The sequence below is a fragment of the Lutra lutra genome, chromosome 1, assembly GCF_902655055.1.
Source record: "Lutra lutra chromosome 1, mLutLut1.2, whole genome shotgun sequence".
Classification (NCBI taxonomy): domain Eukaryota; kingdom Metazoa; phylum Chordata; class Mammalia; order Carnivora; family Mustelidae; genus Lutra; species Lutra lutra.
In genome coordinates, this window is record NC_062278.1 from 209,091,022 (window position 1) to 209,109,902 (window position 18,881).

General features: G+C 58.0%; 1 protein-coding gene across 1 annotated transcript; it reads left to right on the plus strand.

The window, feature by feature from the left end:
- The first annotated feature begins 1,014 nt into the window (after positions 1–1,014).
- Positions 1,015–18,880, plus strand: CERS1 (ceramide synthase 1). The gene is made up of 7 exons (XM_047696864.1): positions 1,015–1,368; positions 3,773–3,932; positions 7,558–7,738; positions 10,312–10,473; positions 10,890–11,037; positions 11,257–11,366; positions 18,509–18,880. The coding sequence occupies exons 1-7, from the start codon at positions 1,120–1,122 to the stop codon at positions 18,549–18,551; spliced, it is 1,053 nt and encodes a 350-aa protein (XP_047552820.1). The 5' UTR covers positions 1,015–1,119; the 3' UTR covers positions 18,552–18,880.
- Position 18,881: the final 1 nt, after the last annotated feature.

Sequence of the window (18,881 nt, forward strand, 5' to 3'; positions counted from 1 at the left end):
AGCCTCTGTCCAGGCTGAGGAGGAAACCAGGATACCAGGCAAGAGGCACTGGGGGGCCCAGAGCCACAAGAGGCTGTGCAGGTGCAGAGAAGAGGAATTCGTGAACATTCGAAGTAGGGCCAACACTGTGTTGCCAGACTGGATAAAGGTTGAGGGGAAGGAGGAGAGATGTTGCCTCCTCCGTCCTCCTGCCTGTTTTCCCCCATGCACCTGAAGGTTAGGTCAGGACTCCTGCGGGGCCCACACTGATTTTTACTCTGCATCTTAAAGGCTTTGGGATGAGGACCTTGTTGGGAGGGGAGGAGGAACACAGGAATGTGGGAGTCCTGGGGGGCTGTCTGTGAGGGAAGGTGATATTCCCAACAGGTGACTGGTGTCCTTGGTTATGGCCGCCGAGGGCTTCAGGCACAGGGCCTGGTCGCTGGATAGTAGAGTATCCCAATGGAGCCAGGGGTCTTGATCCAGCCTCTGAGTCCCAGCGGGTGGGTGTCCACTCCCTCTGCCTCTCCCGCAGGCCTGTGTTAACCTGCTGCCGGGGAGGGAGGCCTCCCAGGTCCTCAGGGTCACGGAGAACAGCAGGTGGCCCTGAGGGCAGGGAAGGTTGGAGGGCCAGAGACGGAGTTACCGCTGGAGGGCACTGCCTGTTGGTGCTCACCGTGTCCCAGAGTGGTGGCGTGGGGGAGCCCCGGGTGGGCAAGGGAGCTACGGAGCGGGAACGGGGGCTGTGGACACGGTGTCCAGGCCAGGCGGGCACCTGGCAGACCCCCTCTCCCGCTGCTCCGCGCCTTGGTTTTCTCCTGGAAAATGGGCAGGAGCGCGGGCCCGTCTCCAGGACACGTCGCGACAGCGCCGGGTCTTAATCGCCCGTGCTCGCCGCCGCTGCCTCCAGGAGACCGAGCGCCCGCGCGCCCTCAGGGTCTCGGACGTCGCGCCCAGGCCCCAAGTCCCCGCCGCCCGTGCCCCCACAGGGGCGGAGCTTGTGCCGGCCCCGCCCCTCCCCGTCCCCAGCTCAGGCCGGCGCGCCCCCGGCCCAGCCGCGGCGCGTGACGCGGGGCGCGCGGCTCCAGCGGCCACTCCAGCGGCGCAAGCGGCGGCGGCGGCGGCCAGCGAGCGGGAGGCATGGCGGCGGCGGGGACAGCGGCGGGGCCGGCGGGGCCCGAGCCCATGCCGAGCTACGCGCAGCTGGTGCAGCGCAGCTGGGGCAGCGCGCTGGCGGCGGCGCGGGGCTGCGCGGACTGCGGCTGGGGGCTGGCGCGCCGCGGCCTGGCCGAGCACGCGCACCTGGCGCCGCCCGAGCTGCTGCTGCTGGCGCTCGGCGCGCTCGGCTGGACGGCGCTGCGCTCCGCGGCCACCGCGCGCCTCTTTCGGGTCAGTGCCGCCGGGGTCCGGGCCGCGGGGCCGCGGGCTGGGGAGCCGGGCTGTTATGGGGGGCGTGGGACGCGGACCCCGGGCCCTCGCGGACCCCTTTCTGCCTCTCCAGACGGGGTCACTGGAACGCTGGGAGCCTCGGGCTGGAGCTTTCGGGCTGAGGGCGGTGGGGGTGGGGTGGATGCGGGGGTGTGGCCGAGCTGGAGGAAGGCCGGAAAGTGGAGACCCCTGCACGGATGGGGCGTTCGAGATGTGGGGGAATCGGGGCCGACTTACGCCGGGCGGTGCGGGACAAGGGGGCCCCGGCCGGTGGGAGGGCCCTGGCCGCCCCGCGCCCTTTCGGGCAGGGCCGAACCGATGGCGGAGGAGCGGAGGACGCGGGGCGGGGTGGTCTCGGGGCACAGAAGCCGCCGGCGCCTTGCGCCTTGGGGCCATGCGGGGCGCTCCCGGAACCGGAGCGGGGCCCGAGGTCCACGCGGCCGCAGAGCGGACTTGTCCGCTGCTCCCGGGAAGAGGCAGGAGCTACCCGGTTGCTGTCTCGCGCATGTCTGGAGTCAGCGCCACCCTCCGACCTGGGGAGGCAAAGGCCTGGACTCCCGGGCGGCGCCGGTGGTCGCAATCTTAGGAGGTGGTGCGGCCGGGGCCTTCAGAGCTGGACCGAGCTGCCTTTAAGGGGTTGCGTCCTAATTGCCCAGTTTCTAGCAAGTCTGGGGAGGCTACGGCCCCAACTGGAGAGTGACCCTGTGGATGACATTGGCGCCTGGCCTCCCTCCCATCCTTAGGGAGGGGTCGCTGCTATGGGAGCTGGTGGGAAGGCGTTTGGGCCCCTAGCTTGGCTGCGACTCCCTCCTGGACTGACTGGGGTCACCCCGCCCCAATCTGGCTGGAGGTGGCAGGGGCTGCGGGGACAGAGAGCCCGGCGCCAACAAAGGGGCCTTTCTCTGCTGGCTGGGAAGAGGCTAGCCCTTGTTAAGTCAAGGATAGGGTGTTGTCCGGCGCCACTGTTCCCACCATCATCCCCTATCACCCGCATGGGGAAGGGACCCCAGCCACCACCCTTCTTCAGGGAGGAGGAGGCAGGCACGAGGGCCCCTGCACAGGTCAGCCTTCGTTCCCACCTGGCGTTGTTGGTCCCCTTGCTTTCCCAGTTTCCAGCTGGTAAGTGGGAGGTCCAGGAGGTTGAGGGTCAGGGCCTCAAGGAGGGGATGTGGTCGCTCTGGGACAACCAGAGTGGAGTGGGCTCTTTCCCTGAGGAGGAGGCTTCACAATGAGGGAGCCTGGTGGAGGGTGTGGGGGACAGCAAGAGCGTGTGCACCCTCCCTTTTGGAATCCCCACAGCTGTGGCCAGTCCCGCCAGTCCGGGTGGGGCAGAGCAGTTCCAGGCTCGCCCTTCCCAAGAAAGGGGTGGAGGGGCTGCCCTTTCCTCCAAAGCTCATCTTCTTGGCAGCCGCCTGGTTGCCAGGGGTGACTGGAACTGGCTCTGCCTGTCTCCATGGCAACTGTTGGTGCTCCGGCCCCCTCGAGCCTCTCCTCCAGGGAAGGGGGCGGGGAAGGGGGCGGGCTTGACCCAGCAGCTCTGGAGCCCCGCCCCCAGGGAGGTGGGGGGCTCCTGGACTCGGTGGAGGGGGGGAGTTGCGCCCCTCAGACTCCTCCATACCTCACTGCTGCATGACCTTTCTTCCTTCCAGGCTTCCCTGGTTGTCCTTAGGTGGCTCAGTTCATGTCCCCTGTCTCATTGTACATCCTTTCCCTGCCCTGCCCTCTCTCTCTGCCCCATTCTCTCCTCCTTTGTCCCCCCACATTCTCATGCTCTCCCCCAACTACCCACCCCATCTTCCCCAACTTCTTTTTTTCTCTAGCCTACCCCCAGATTCTCCCTCCGAGGTAGCCCTTCCCTCAGGTTTCTCTCCCATGGGAATCCCTTGGGGTTCCATCCTCCCCACTTTCTCTCAGATGCCCCCATACTCACCTCCATGCTCTCTTCACAGCTTCACCCCTACAGGCCCCTCCATATCTTCTCTTTAATCTCCCCTCCTCCCTGGCGTAGCTCCAGCTCCCTCTGGGAACCCCAGGTCCCCCAACTCCCCTGGGCTGGCCCCATTGGTCTTCCTTGCACCATACTCACATGTTTCCCTTCTCCCCGCCACAGCCTTCCCTTACGTTTCCTCAGGTCTCCCCCCACTCCCCTCCCCACACTGCTTCGGACAGCTGGGCACTAAGTTTAGCCTTTGGCTGGCACACGTGGGCTCTGGTTACGCTCCAGGCGGCAGTGGGTACTGGGGCCTGGCCCTCCCCAACACCACCCAGCCTGGAGAGCCCCTGAGCCTGGCTTTCTCCGCCCTGGAGGAGTGGTCCCTGGCCCTTGGCCCCCAGCACTGACGGCCACCCACCTTCTCACCCATAGCCCCTGGCCAAGCGGTGTCGCCTCCAGCCTAGAGATGCCGCCAAGATGCCTGAGAGCGCCTGGAAGTTTCTCTTCTATCTGGGCGCCTGGAGCTACAGCGCCTACCTGCTCTTCGGCACTGACTACCCCTTCTTTCACGACCCACCCTCTGTCTTCTACGGTAGGGGCCCTGCCGGACAGAGCAGGGTTGGGGAAGGTTCTCTACATGGGGGAGCTGGACACTCATCACACGTCTCATGCTGGATGTCTGCCTCAAGACAGCCCCCCCCTCCCGCCACAAGGTAGCTCCAAGACAAGGGTGCCTGAAAGGTTCTGGGGACAGGAAAGGGTCCTATTTAGGACCTGGTACTGTTAGGGCTCAGGGAGGTGTCCTGAATGAGGTAACCCCTTGTATGGACCCAGGTAGGCATTCCTGGTGTCTGGAACCATGTGTGCAAAGGCCCTGGGGCCAGCACGAGCTTGGTGTGTGAGGATGAGAGGAGGATAGGAGGAGTTTGAGTTTCATTCTAAATGGGATGGGTTTGTGGCTCATAAAAAGCTTCCTCTGGCTGCCATGTGGAGGCAGGAGAGTCTTGGATAAGGAAGAAAGTGGCCCAGTGGGGAGGTGAGGGACTAATGTGGCTTGGACCAGCTCGGTGAAGAGATAATGATGAGGAATGGCTGCATCCATCGATTGGATTAGATGTGGGGGTGGTCAAGGCCTGAGCTTGGTGGGATAGGCAGGAAGGTGACTGCAGTGTCCTTTATCACCATCAGGCAGGCTGTTCTAGAAAACCCGATCTGTGATGGGGGCGTCCAGATTTCTCTATTCCTATGCTGACCACGTGGATGTGTTTCCTGCCATGGGACGTAAACAGTTTCTGAAGCCTCCTGGTGGCACCAAGCCCCATGCCCCCATCTGAGGGCTTGGCACACAACTTTGGTGTTTCAGTATCCCAGTGATGAGCACTGCATTTGCTGGGCACCTGTCTGTCTCAGTGGGACTGCATTGCCCACATGGCCACTCTCCCACGTGTATTGCCCTTGTTATAAATCCCTGGAGGCAGGTTTTAGCTGTCATTCGATTTCCCTTTGTGTGAATGAACCATCGTGGGTCCTTGTCAGTTTCAGGCATGGCGTTGCCTCTGGCTTTTTCTTTTAAATTATGCTGTGATAACATGCTTGCAGGTGAGCTGCTGCTTTGCATGTGCACTTACTGGGCACCGACTGTGTACCAAGCACTATGCCGACACAGCTTTGAGTGCTCCAGAGAAAGCCCCCCACCTTGATGGCTTGTGGTGACAGTGAAGTACGAAATCTGTTAACAGCTGATGAGAAAATTCCAGGCAAGGCCCGGGAATATTCTAGAGATGGGGATGGCCCCACCAAAAGTGACCTTTCCATGGGGGACCTGGGGGGGCCTGAAGCAGAGAGGAAATGCAAAGGCCACTGTGGGACAGGCCCACTCCTGGCAGATACTCAGAGGCAGAGAGCAGCCCCCCAGGACGGGGTGTCTCCCGGAGGACTGTGAGGAGGGGGGCAGATACTGACAGGCCCAGTTGAATAGGATGCTGAGGGCACAAGGGGGCTCTGCCCAGGACGGGGCCCAGAATGGGAGAGAAGTGGTTGGTTTGAGAAATGTTTTGAAGGTTTTGAAGGCAAGCTGGGGTTCCATGGCCCACGAGTGCAGGGAGGTGCAGACAGAGTCTAGATGGGGGATCCCATGGGGGCTGCACTCTCCCTACCCCGCCCCACATCCGGGGCTTGAGGCTGGAAGGGGGAGCTCGCCCAGTGGTAAAAGTCTTGCCACTGCGATGGGTGGAAAATTCGGTGTCCTGTTTCCACAGCAGGCTGGCTCTGGACGCTGAGGCGCCTCTGTATCCCTTCCTTCTCGAGGGGGACAGAAGTGCACGGCAGGTGTGTGTGTAGGAGCCTCCACCGGCCGCAGCCAGTCCCGCAGAGCTCAGAGGAAGGGTCCTCCTGGAAGTGTGCATTTTGTTGTCAAACTTGGAGGAGCCCCTGGACCTGATAAAGTGGTGGGAGGAGAGCTAATCCATTGGTCGGGCGGCAGGGGGAGGGGAGTTGCATTTTTTAAAATTAGGTGAAATATACATGCCGTAAAGTCAACCATAATTTGCCAGTTGTCGGTTCTGCCTGCTTGTCTGAGGTCCCTGGAGTAGCCAGATGCGTGGATCTGGGAGACGGGTCCGGGGAGGGCCCGGGTAGCCGGTGTTTCATGGGCACAGAGGTTTGAGTGTGCACCTTGAGGAGTGTTCTGGAGATCGCCGTGCCACGGGGCAAGCACAGTGGTGCCGCCAGACGTAAACATGGCTGGGGGTCAGCGTATCATAGTTTTTAAATATTCGCCATGTTCAAGATGATGGTTCAGGGGCACGTAGCCCATTCCCCGTGTTGTGCCTCCATCCTCCCAGAAGGACACCCTGTCTCCCTCCCCCTGGCCACCACGGATCTGCTTTCTGTCTCTGGATTTGCCAGTTCTGGACATTTCCTAGACATGGGATCTGGCAGCATGTGACCTTTTGTGTCTGGCTTCTCTCACTCGGCATCTGGTTTTTGAGGCTCATAGTGGGAGTCGGTGACTCGCCACTTTGCACGGCCGGGCAGCCTTCCATTTTGTGGGGGCCCGCGTTCTGCTCACCCACTCACGCATTGGCGGGTGCTTGGGTTGCTGCCACCGTTTGGTGGCGGCCAGCAGTGCTGCTGTGCACGTGTGTGTGCAAGGAGCCCTGGCTTCAGCTCCCTCGGGCACCTCGCTAAGAGTGGACTTGCCAGAGCTTGGGGCTCGTGTGTTCATGGCGGCCATGGGGAGGGTGGACGGTCGGGGACAGGCTCTGGAAGGCTGGCAGGGCAGGGGGAGCTGGGGCCGAGCTGAGCAGGAGACAGTGGTGTCGGGAACAGGGGCAGGGTGGCAAGGGCAGGGGAAGCAAGCAGAGGCCTGGACCCACACGGGGTCAAGGCATGAGGTCAAGGCACAGACGAAGAACTGTTGCTCAGGTGAGGCACTGGTGGGCAGGGGGCGTGGTTTAGGGGATGGCCAGCCTCCAGGGGGCTCCGGGTCTCTGAGGCTGGAGGCTCTCTGAGGCTGGAGGCAGGAGGTCCCAGAGGGAGCCCAGGGTGGCCGTTTTTGGGGAGTGGCCAGGGAAGTCTGGGTCACTATAGCCAGAGCCCTCTTGGTAATGATCCTGAGACAGGAAATGGGGAGAGCTGGAAATCAGGGTCACCAGAAGGGGGCGAAGCCTGAGTAGGTGGGCACAGGTGCCAGGAGAAGCCAGGGGCAGGAGCGACGGCGGGGGCGGGGGGGCAGCCACACACCACGAGGTGGGCCAGCCCATCCCGAACGGCACTGGCTGGGGTAACCAAGCCAGAGTTGGAAATCCTGCAAAGGACAGATTTCAGGGGTAGGAGCATCTTTTCCTATAAATCTAGAACCGTTCCCCCCAAAAGAACACCCATTTGTAAAAAAATCATGGGTAGAAGGGCACCTGGGTGGCTCAGTGGGTTAAAGCCTCTGCCTTCGGCTCAGGTCATGATCCCAGGGTCCTGGGATCAAGGCCCGCATCGGGCTCTCTGCTCAGTGGGGAGCCTGCTCTCTCCTCTCTCTCTGCCTGCCTCTCTGCCTCCTTGTGATCTCTGTCAAATAAATAAAATCTTTAAAAAAAAAAAAAAATCATGGGTAGAGACTGGGAGCAGAAAAGCAGTAGCCAGGGCGCCTGCGGAAGGGGGTGGCACACTCCAGCCAGAGGGGGTCCTGGAGGCCCCTAACCACATGCGCCTGCTCTCCCCAGACTGGACGCCAGGCGTGGTGGTGCCCCGGGACATCGCAGCCGCCTACCTGCTGCAAGGAAGCTTTTACGGCCACTCCATCTATGCCACACTGTACATGGACGCCTGGCGCAAGGACTCGGTGGTCATGCTTATCCACCATGTGGTCACCCTGGTCCTCATCGTCTCCTCCTATGCCTTCCGGTGAGTCCGGCAGCAGGCAGGAGGGCAAAGGGCCCAGCATGAGCAGAGAGGGGAGGCTGGTGGGGGCCACAGCGGGTATCCACGGGGCTGGGTTCTGGAAAGAGACTGCTAGAGGGACGGTGCCGGGGGGTGGGGTATCAGGTGCAGAGAAACCCCCAGCCTGTTCGTACACTGCCCATCTCCCTCCGGCCCCTCCAACCTGTGGCAGCCTCGGGCAGGACACTTAGAAGTGTTTCCTGGGGGGCGCCTGGGTGGCTCAGTGGGTTAAAGCCTCTGCTTTTGGCTCAGGTCATGATCCCAGGGTCCTGGGATCGAGCCCCGAATCAGGCTCTCTGCTCTTCAGGGAGCCTGCTTCCTCTTCTCTCTCTACCTGCCTCTCTGCCTACTTGTGATTTCTGTCAAATGAATAAATAAAATCTTAAAAAAAAAAAAAAAAATGAAGTGTTTCCTGGGCCACCCGCTGTGCCTGGCTGCCGCGGTGGGTATGGCTAGGAGTGCAGCAGACCCACCTTGGCATTCTGGAGCCCACTGCAGCCACCACACGTGGCCCCTGAGGGCCTCCAGCGCAGCCCATCAGCACCTCAACCTGTCCTACATGTAAGATCTCCCCTTTGTTTCAAAGGCAGTGGAGAGTGAATCTCTCTTGCCAGTCCTTTTGTTGTATCAGTTGCACGTGAAGATGACAATGTTTCAGAATTACTGAGTTAGTTAGAATGTAGCGTTAGAATTAATTGTACCTCTTCTTTACCTCTTGTTTTAAATGTGGCTAATAGGGGCGCCTGGGTGGCTCAGTGGGTTAAAGCCTCTGCTTTCGGCTTGGGTAGTGGTCTCAGGGTCCTGGAATCGAGCCCCACATCAGGCTCTCCACTCAGCGGGGAGCCTGCTTCCCCCTCTCTTTCTGTCTGCCTCTCTGTCTACTTGTGATCTCTGTCAAATAAATAAAATCTTAAAAAAAAAAAAAAAAACAGACAAATGTGGCTGATAGGGAATCTGAAATAACATTCACGGCTCATGTGCTGTCCCTCTTGGACGGGCTGCCCCATGAGTCTAGTGTGGCAGCTGCTGGCCACCCATGCCCATGTCAGCTGGAATTATTTTTATTTTTATTTTTTTAAAGATTTTATTTATTTATTTGACAGAGAGAGATCACAAGCAGGCAGAGAGGCAGGCAGAGAGAGAGGAGGAAGCAGGCTCCCTGCCGAGCAGAGAGCCCGATGCGGGGCTCGATCCCAGGACCCTGAGATCATGACCTGAGCCGAAGGCAGTGGCTTAACGCACTGAGCCACCCAGGCGCCCCCCCCCCTTTTTTTTTTTTAAGATTTTATTTATTTATTTGACAGAGAGAGATCACAAGCAGGCAGAGAGGCAGGCAGAGAGAGAGGAGGAAGCAGGCTCCCTGCCGAGCAGAGAGCCCGATGCGGGGCTCGATCCCAGGACCCTGAGATCATGACCTGAGCCGAAGGCAGCGGCTTAACCCACTGAGCCACCCAGGCGCCCCCTTTTTTTTTTTTTTTAAGATTTTATTTATTTATTTGACAGAGAGAGATCACAAGCAGGCAGAGAGGCAGGCAGAGAGAGAGGAGGAAGCAGTGTCAGCTGGAATTAAACTGAAATAAAGTTGCATATTCCATTCTGTAGCCACACTAGCCACATGGCAGCTGCTCAGTGGACCCATGTGGCTGCTGGCTCTCATACAGGATAATGCAGGTTTAGAACATTCCTATCATTCTAGAAAGTTCTATGAGATAGAACTCTATTGCTCTAGAGTAGAATCAGGTGATAAAACCCAAACAAACAGACAAGAAAAGAACTAACAGTTTGTTTGAAGGTGGCAACTATGGAGAAAAGTCGGAAGATAAGGACCTGGGGGTGGTGAGGTGTGGGTGGTTGGGTGACAGGTGAGCAAAGTCTGAAAGGTGAAGAAAGACTGCATGAACACTGGGAGGTGCGTGTTAGGTGTTGGGATCAGCATGTGCAAAGGGTCTGTGGCACATGAGCTGTCAGAAGGGTGGAGTGAGATAGACGCCCAGCCATGTCCAGGCTGAATTCAGGTCCAGTGGCCCAAGCAGCTGTCAGGTGGAATGCTGAGGTGGGACAGGGGGACGGCCTTCAGGCTTCTTTAGAGCCTGTTGGGGACTCGGTCTTCCCTAGACAGGTCTGCAGATTGCAGCAATGTTCAGGTTAAATGAACAGACCTAGGAGGGTCAGTGTGGCAATGATGTTGGAGGTGAGGGACAAACTTGTGGAGGATCTGGATGCAAAATGGCCCTGGCCACCAAGGGTCAGGGGTCACAGAGGCAAGATGGGGCAGACAAGGAGCCTCCAGGGAGGCTCCTGGGTCACCTGGGGACAGTGAGGCAGCGAGGGTGAGGGTGCAGGTGGGGCCACCAAGGGGCAGGCACAGCTTGGGTGCTGCCCCTGATCTGGCCCTGTGGGGAAATGGGCAGGTCACGTGGGCAAGGAACCACAACTTTGAAGGGCCCTGCAGGAGGCTTGGGGTGCGGACTTGGTGCAGGGTAACGGTCCCCAGTGTGACCTACCCTCTCTCCTCTCCTATCCCACCTCCTCCCCAGATACCACAACGTGGGCATCCTCGTGCTCTTCCTGCATGACATTAGTGACGTGCAGCTGGAATTCACCAAGCTCAATGTCTACTTCAAGTCCCGCGGAGGCTCCCACCACCGGCTCCACGCCCTGGCGGCTGATCTGGGCTGCCTCAGCTTCAGCCTCAGCTGGTGAGTGGGCTGGTGAGAAGGGGTGGGGCCAAGCAGGAAGTGGGTGGGGCCTGGTGAAGTGGGCAGGGTAGGAGGTGGGGCTGGTGAGAAGGGGTGGAGCTTTCAGGGAGGGAGGGAGGGCTTGAGGGAATGGGTGGGGCCAGGCAGGAAGCGGGTGGGGCCTGGTGAAGTGGGCAGGGCCTGGCAGACAGGCTAGCCAGAGGTGGGGCAGAAGCCAGGCAGAAGCAGGGTTGGGCAGGAAAGGACAGAGCTGGGATGGAGACAGATGGGCAGGGGTGGGCAAGGAGGGGACAGAGGGACCGGGATGGGTGGGGCTATGCAGGGACAGATGGATGAGTCCCGATGGAATAGCATAGGGCCTGGGTGGGGCAAGCCACCCCCGCAACAGCTTCCCCAAGCCCCCCTCCCCACTGCAGGTTCTGGTTCCGCCTCTACTGGTTCCCGCTCAAGGTTCTGTATGCCACGTGCCACAGCAGCCTGCGCTCGGTGCCTGACATCCCCTTCTACTTCTTCTTCAACGCACTCCTCCTGTTGCTCACTCTCATGAACCTCTACTGGTTCCTGGTGAGTCGGCAGCCCACAGCTCCTTGCCCACCCAGCAGGCAGTCCCCAGGCAGTGGTCTAGGCGCAGGCCCTTCTCAGGCACGCCCAGGGAGGGGCATATTCAGCCCCCAGGACCACACGTACAAAGGGCCGGTGGCATAAGCACAAGGCCAGCCAGTGGGAGGGTAGCAGAGGGAGGGAAGTGCCTTTTTCTCACCCGTGCTCCCTCCCCCCACCCAGTACATCGTGGCCTTTGCTGCCAAGGTGCTGACGGGCCAGGTACGTGAACTGAAGGACGTGCGGGAATACGACGCGGCAGAGGCCCAGAGCCCCAAGCCCAGCAAAGCTGAGTGAGTGTGGAGGGGCTGCCGCCCCAGTTCATTCCTTTAGCCACGTCTGTCCGGCCGCGTGCGCTCTGGGGGCCTGCCCTGGAGACGAGGCAGTGAATGATGCCACCATGGACTCTGCCCTCGGAGCCTACATCCCACAGAGACTGCAATAAAGGCACGGAAGCTTAGCGACAGAGTTAGATGCCGTCAGGCCAGACAGGAAGTGGGTCGAGCAGCCTGGGGCTGGGGCAGGTTGACAGGAGCAGAGAATTGGGTGTTGGTGGTAGGAGCATGAGGGCCAGACTGGGTCGCTGGGCCAGTGGGTGAGCAGCCGTGATCCAGGCCACAGGGGAGCCTCTAAGCAGGTGGCAGTGGAGGTGGGGAGGAAGGGGAGCTATGGTGGCCTGGAGACCCCATGCTCGGTCCATGCTGACACTCCCTGGCCTTGAGGTCCAGCAGGGCAGCCTGCTGGTCAGTCAGGCAGGAGAGGGGGCTGGGGCTCAGACCCAGTCCGGCCCAGGCGGGAGTCCTAGGGAAGGAGGGGAAACAGTCCTCATCGAGCATCACGGAGGTAGGACCCCCAGGACTCGCCGGCCCCAGGGTGAAAGCCAGATAGTGTCCAATGCTCTCAGCCTAGAGGGGGCCCCAGGAGTAAATGGAGGCAGGTTTGGGTGACCAGCAGGGTCTAGGGAGTATGACACCCCAGAGGGAACACGGGGAGCAAGCCGCAGCAAGGTGGGAGGCTGCTTACTGCTCGCAAGGTACTGAGTCAGTCGACCCTGTGATTTGACTTCTGGGGGTGCTCATCAGTGACCAGCTGAGAGAGGGGATTTCAGGGAAGCAGGTGGGTCAGAATGGGCCATGAGGAGGACGAGAGAAGCAGAGATCTTAAAAATCTTATTGGGATACATAAGAAGGGGAGGAGAGAACTGGGGGTTCCAGAGTGGAGAGCTCTGTGGCAAATTCACATATATGAAAGCACTTTGCACCCCCCAAGCATGGCCCTACAGGTGGGAGGTGCTAAGGCCAAGAAGCCAGCGCCCAAGCCAGAGAGGGACCAGACAGGTGAGCAGGGATCACGGACATGAGAGGGTTGGGCAGCAGGTGAGGTCTCCCCAGGGGGCTGATGCGCAGGGCCCTGTCAGCCCAGGTGACTGATCACCACGAGGCCATCTCTGTCATCGGGGCATTAGGGCACAGGGGCCGTAGCCAGGATGAGTGTGGTCAGATCCCAGCTCTGCTGTAGAACCCACCAGACTTGTTTCAGGTGAAAGAGAAAATAAAAGAAACGAGGATAATCCACGACTTCGTGCTCGAGCTGCCATTTCCCGAGATGGAAGTTGGGGCTGAGCTGGGGTAGGGCTGTGTGCACAGGGCTGAGAGGGGGGAAGGGGGAGGGCTGTGTGCACCTGCCGGGAATGGGGCGGGGCCATCAGGCATCTAGTCTGGGGGCTGTTCGATCGTCCGATGTCCAGTGAGCATGAGTTGAGAATTCCACGAAGACATTGGTGAGGTGTCACCAAGGGGTCTGACCAGCCCTCAGAGGTTTCCAGAAAGAGCAACAGCTAAAGCAGTGGGTGGGAGAAGGGTGCACCTGCTTGTCCCAAACTGAACACTGGAAGTCTCTGTTGGAGACCCGTGAACTCCGGGTGGAGATGTCCAGACCAACCAGTCCCGCCGGGTGTGGCTCCCTAATCTCTCTGCCCTGAGAAGGCCCATCCAGAATGTGGGGTGGGGGCTGGGGTGGGGGGACTGGTACCTGGCCAGCATGTCCAGTAGAGTGACAGCGTGAACTCCGCCCAGAAAGGATAGGGCAGACCAAGGAATGCACTGCCGTGGTCCCCCCAACCCCGACGGTCACCTGCAGAACTCCGTTCCCTGAGGCTGGTCAGGGTTCGCACAGTCAGGTGTAACGTGGGATAAGAAGCAAGGAGAGTGTGGAGCATGCTGCCAGAGTGGTCAGGACCGCCCCCCCAGACCCTCAGGTCATGGAAAGCAAGGCCGCTGAGGCACTGTCCCCAGTCAGAGGAGATGAGGACACAGTGACTAAATGTGGCATGGGCTGGCGGGCCAAAACAAAAGGACATCTGCAGAAAAACTCGTGAAATCAAATAAGGTCTACGTTTCGTTCGTAGCTGGCCTCGGTGTCCTAGTTGTGACAGATACACAGTGGAGGTGTGAGACGGTGACATTCAGGGAAACTGGGCGAGGGCTATGCCATGGCTACCCGGCTTGCCTTCACAACATCTCTGCCCACTGACGATTACCCTAGAATAAAAGTTTTATTAAACAAACAAACAAAAGCACGAAAGACCATCGGAGATGACATCAGGTGTCATAGTGCGTTGCTGGTTCTGTCCTAACAAAGTACCAGGAGTTGGAGGGGGTCTTAGAACACCAGAAAAGTGTCTCTCACAGTCCCGGAGATCAGAAGTCTAACATTGTCAGTGGGGCCGGGCGCGCTCCGACATCTCCAGCAGAGAGCACGTCCTCATCTCTTCCAGCGCCCAGGGGTCCCACGTGTCCCTTAGCTTCTGGCCGTGACGCTCCAGTGCCCATTCTCTGTCTTCACATGACCTTCTCTCAGAGCTCTTCTCTCTTACAAGGACTCTTGTCTTCTGATTTAGGGCCCGCCCTAAGTCCAGTCTGATCCCAGCCCACATTCCTACACTTAATCACATCTGCAGAGAGCCTTTTTTCCTCATCAAGTCACCTGCCCAGGTTCCAGAGATGAGGATGTGGATAGACCATTTTGGGGACCGCCCTTCAACCCACTGCGGATGTTAAGGCTCATACAATTATATGCTGCTAGAGAGAGAATCAGGAAGTTGAAAGCTGCAAAGTGACCCAGATTGCAGTGGCTGTAGTGGAAGCCATGATGGCTGGAATTGTTGAGAATAACCTGGCCTCACTGAGTTCTGATAGGAAGCGGAGACAACACAAGAAGATGCAGTGCTGAGAATTTTCCAATGTAAAAGATGTAAATCAGAAAGAGGATGAATAAAAAGGCATCTGTGCCCCAAACATGTCGCAGCGAGAAACGCAAAACAGCCACAGGAAAGGCTATGTGACAATGACACAGCAGCGAGGGACGCTGGACAAGTGTGGAGGGAACTCTCCTGTCCAATGCCAAAAAAGAAGGAACCAGCAACTGGGAATTTCATACACAATTTTGAAAACATTTACCTGAGGGCTCCTGGCTGTCTTTGTCAGTGGAGCACAGGCCTCTCGAGCTTGGGGTCCTATGTTCGAGCCCCACGTTGGGTGTAGAGTTTACTTAAAAAAAACAAAATCTTTAAAAATAAGCAAACAAAAACAATGAAGAGACAGGACACCCACAGGAACAAAAACTAGGAAAGTTTACCGCCCGGAGATCTCATTGGGTATGTTTCAGAACACAGGAAAGCTATCCCAAGAGGGAGACCACCAGGAGAAATGACACATGTCTGGGTAAAAAAACTTTAAATGCCTGATTGGAGCTTTTAAAAAATGAGAACTGAAGTAGTAAATGCTGAAATGGGATTGGGGCCTTTGCCCTTTGCAAGAGGGCGGGGATTACCTTTAGGCTATATTAAGGACTTCCGGGAATGTTAGTAGGGTGTAGAGAGGAACCCAGGACAGGCACCCCCCCCAAAATAAATAAATCAAAAAGCGAAGGTTAGTAAACGTAGGATAAGGAATGCAAAACAAAGAGGGTAGACTCTCGAATATTACACATCCAAACAAGGAGAGATGGAATAATCGTGACAGTTACAAGATTGCTTTTTTTTTTTTTTAAAGATTTTATTTATTCACTTGACAGAGATCACAAGTAGGCAGAGAGGCAGGCAGAGAGCGGGGAGGAAGCAGGCTCCCGGCTGAGCAGAGAGCCCTATGTGGGGCTCGATCCCAGGACCCTGAAATCATGACCTGAGCCGAAGCAGAGGCTTAACCCACTGAGCCCCCCGGGCGCCCAAAATTGGTTTTTTATTTATTTTGTTTTAAAGAAATTATTTATTTATTTATGTTTGTTTGTTTGTTTAGAGAGCATGCAAGGGGGAGGGGCAGAGGGAGAGAAACTCATGTAGACTCCCTGCTGTGGACCCCCCCCCCACACACACACACGGGGCTTGATCCCACAACCCTGAGATCATGACCTGAGCCAAAACCAAGAGTCAGATGCTCAACCCACTGAGCCACCAGGCACCCCATGAGATTTTTATTTTTTTAATTCACCTCTCCACTGGTTAAAAGACTTCCAAGTCCTTCCAAATAAAAGGACAGGACAAGAAATTCAGATGCAATCCTTGATCTGGAACATTCCACGGGATACAGTCCTAAATCTCCATGTGTCAGGACCACAGGAGGTAGTCCTCGCTCGTCATCGAGCAGCTCAAAAGCAGGGCGAACAGACATTCCTTTCAAGCACAGGCTGTCTCAGACTTGACCACACCCAGCCACAGGAGACGTCTCCCGGACCTAGAACCAGGATCCTGCAGGCTGCTAGACGAAAATTCAACAAGGTTTGAGAACAGTAAGGAGATGACAACGGAGAGTGCAGTGGAGTAACTCAGGACCTGGCCAGTGAGTAGCACCGCCCCCTTCCTCAGGGCACCCGGCTCCATTCATTCCAGCTGCTTCTCTCTTCTCACTCCCTCTGCCTCCCAGAGCCCCTGCTCCTCTGGCCGACCACCCTCAGGGACCATCAACCTCCCCCGCCCCCCGACTCCGCCATCAGCCCCGTAGAGGGGCCTCTGTGTCCAGCTCCTGACCCAGGTACTGACCCAGCTCCTCGGTCTGAAGTCTGCACTGTCGCCTCAGGGGCTGCTGGTCTCCGCAGCCATCAAGGGCCGTCACCCGGCTCTGCCTGCCACCTGCCCACGAGGCCTCCACCACTTCCCCATGGCCTCCCCCTCCTGCAGCCCCTTCATTTAATTCACCTGACTTCCAGGGTGCTCCTCTACGTGCCATTCTCTATCTCCTGGTCTGCTTGACATTCCCAGCATCTGTGGAACTATCCAGAATCAGCACCCCCCTTCCCTCCCCAAACCACCCGTCCAGAACACTGGCCCATCACAGTGGAGGGAAATCATGCCAAACCCTGGGGACTCCCCTCACTCCCTGTCCTCCTTAGTTCTGAGGAAATAGAGTCCTCCCAAGATGCTGCCTGCCTTCATCTCCGTCTGGTCTCCGCCCTTGTTCTGATTCTCTTTTACCCACAATGGTGCGATGAAACCGAAAAGCGCAAATCTGACATCATAGAGAAGACACACACACCCCCACTCCCCGCCAAATGCTAACACGAACACTGGTTTTGAGCAGGGAGGGGTGCTTGGAAGCTTGTACAGGAAAATAAACCAGCATCATCGAGAAAGTTCTGATAAAACGTCACATGGTGTGGTGCGGATCCTTGAATGTATTAAACCTACTATGAAAGTATAGGAACGAAAACAGTGCGGAACAGAGCTGAGTCCATGAATAGAAATAGGCTCCAGTCCTAAATATCACTGGGAGGGAAGAGCCGTCAGAATAGCCATCTGGAGAAAAGCACAGACTCGTGTATCTCAAATCAGCCTGAGGCAGGAGCAGAAGCTGCAAAATGAAACCAGAGCTGAAAAGGGAGATTGTGGCATCTAGCCATGGAGCTAGGAGACGAGCCCCCACCTCTGCTCCTTCTGGAGAACCAGCAAGCAGAAACACAACAAAGGACAGACCTGAGCGCTTATCTCTAGGGGCTTATCTCTAACCTCACAGATCAGCAGCAAGAGAAAGGGCAGCAAGGCCCTGGGAAAATGGGCAGAGGATGGGACGCGTGCTCCCAGGAAGGGACACCCAGTGGCTCCAGACCAAGGGAAGAATGAATTAAAGTGACTGAGGTCCTCTAGGTTCCTATACGGAAGGGCCTCTGAGTTAGAGTGCTCCTCAAGACGAGGGGATGCAGGGGACGGTAACAACCCGGTGTGTTAGGATCGGTGTGAGATACCAGCGAGATGTGTGTGAAATGCTACCCAGAGCCAGGAAACCCAGGTTGATTTCCAGGAGCGGTCCAGGCAAACTGTGAGTTCTCTGTGCTTTCTGATGTCTAGATCGTTAGAATATAGTACCAGCTCAAAAAACTTAATACATGTGTACGTCGTAAACCGGGACCGTAGAACCCACTTCTGCAAAGACACAGACCAATGTGCAAAGGCATGAGGGGCTCCCCGAAGTGGGAGCAGCAGTAGCCAGTGCCATGACCAGTAAGCGGCAGCAAGGTGCTGTTTCAGCACCAGCAGATGCTGACAAAGGCACCAAGGAGCAGGGGCGGAAACCCTCGTTGAATCTGGTAAGGTGGTCCTGGGCAGACCCCGAGTCGGAACCCAGACCTGCCACTAATTCAGGTAGGGAAAATGGATTTGATGGAGAACAGTGGTGCGCACAGCAGCAATCTCAGTGTTGACTTTTTGGAACATCGGGGTGCAGAAGACTTTTTTTTTTTTTTTTTTAAGATTTTATTTGAGAGGGAGGGGGGAGGGAGAAGCAGACTCCCTGCTGAGCAGGGAGCCCGCTAGATCCCAGGACCCTCAGATCATGACCTGCGCGGAAGGCAGACGCTTAACCCACTGGGCTACCCAGGCGCCCCCAGAAGACATCTTTATAGTTTGAAATATGCAAGCCATATGTGATTTAGAAATTAGGGGCCTTTCTCTGGTGGACACTTACCATATTGATTGAGTTTTAAAACGCTGCATAACCTGTTTTCAGAACGTGGAAGGAAAGTAGGGGCTGTGGCAGATGTAGACAGAGGCCAGTGGATGGAGAATCATAGGGGCTGTGAAGACTTTCTTTTGTCCTACTCTGGGTGGAGTGTCAGGGAGCTCTGGTCAATTTTGCCCACTCTCTGGAAGGGGAGGAGTATAAAGTGTAGGGTTTATCCAGACCCAAGTGGTGGGGTTAAATTGGGGCAAAAGCCGTCCAGCGGTCGTGGGTAGCTCTGGAGGGAGGAGAGAGGAGGGTTTAATTGGGAGGATCTGGGACGCCCTGGCCACTAGGCGGAAGGGGCCATGTGGGCAGGGAGGAGGGACCCCGGTGGGCTGCAGCCTGGCCGGAAGAAGGGATGTGGAGGGCGATGCTGGCGAGACAGGGCAGTATGCGGGGACATGGGGTCCCGGGGCTAACCTGGGCCCGGTTCTGGCCCCCCCCAGGAAGCCGCTGAGGAACGGCCTGGTGAAAGACAAGCGCTTCTGAATTCCTTGATCACCGTCCCTCCCCTTAGGACCCAGCCCCGCCCGACCACGCTCCACAGGGACCGACCACGCCCCTCCCCGGGACTCTGGCTCGGTCCAGCTCCGCCCCACCTGGGCCCTGGCCACTCCCGGTCACCTCCTTCTGGACCTCTGCCCCGCACCCCCCGAGACCCCGCCCCCGGGGTCTACCCCCGTCCGGCTTCAGGACCGCGGCCACTTCCCTCGGGACCCTGACCCCGCCCAGTCCCAGACCTCCGTCCGGGCCCCTCCGGGGATCTCCGCCCCGCCCCCAGTCTGCAAGTCGAGGGTGCCCGGCGGCTCCTGAGCACTC

Bases quoted from the DNA above. Each gene is read 5' to 3' on its own strand.
- CERS1 (XM_047696864.1), top strand. From the start codon at position 1,120: ATGGCGGCGGCGGGGACAGCGGCGGGGCCGGCGGGGCCCGAGCCCATG. The intron at 10,474-10,889 runs GTGAGTGGGCTG...TCCCCACTGCAG, and splicing joins CTCAGCTTCAGCCTCAGCTG to GTTCTGGTTCCGCCTCTACT. The intron at 11,038-11,256 runs GTGAGTCGGCAG...CCCCCCACCCAG, and splicing joins TGAACCTCTACTGGTTCCTG to TACATCGTGGCCTTTGCTGC.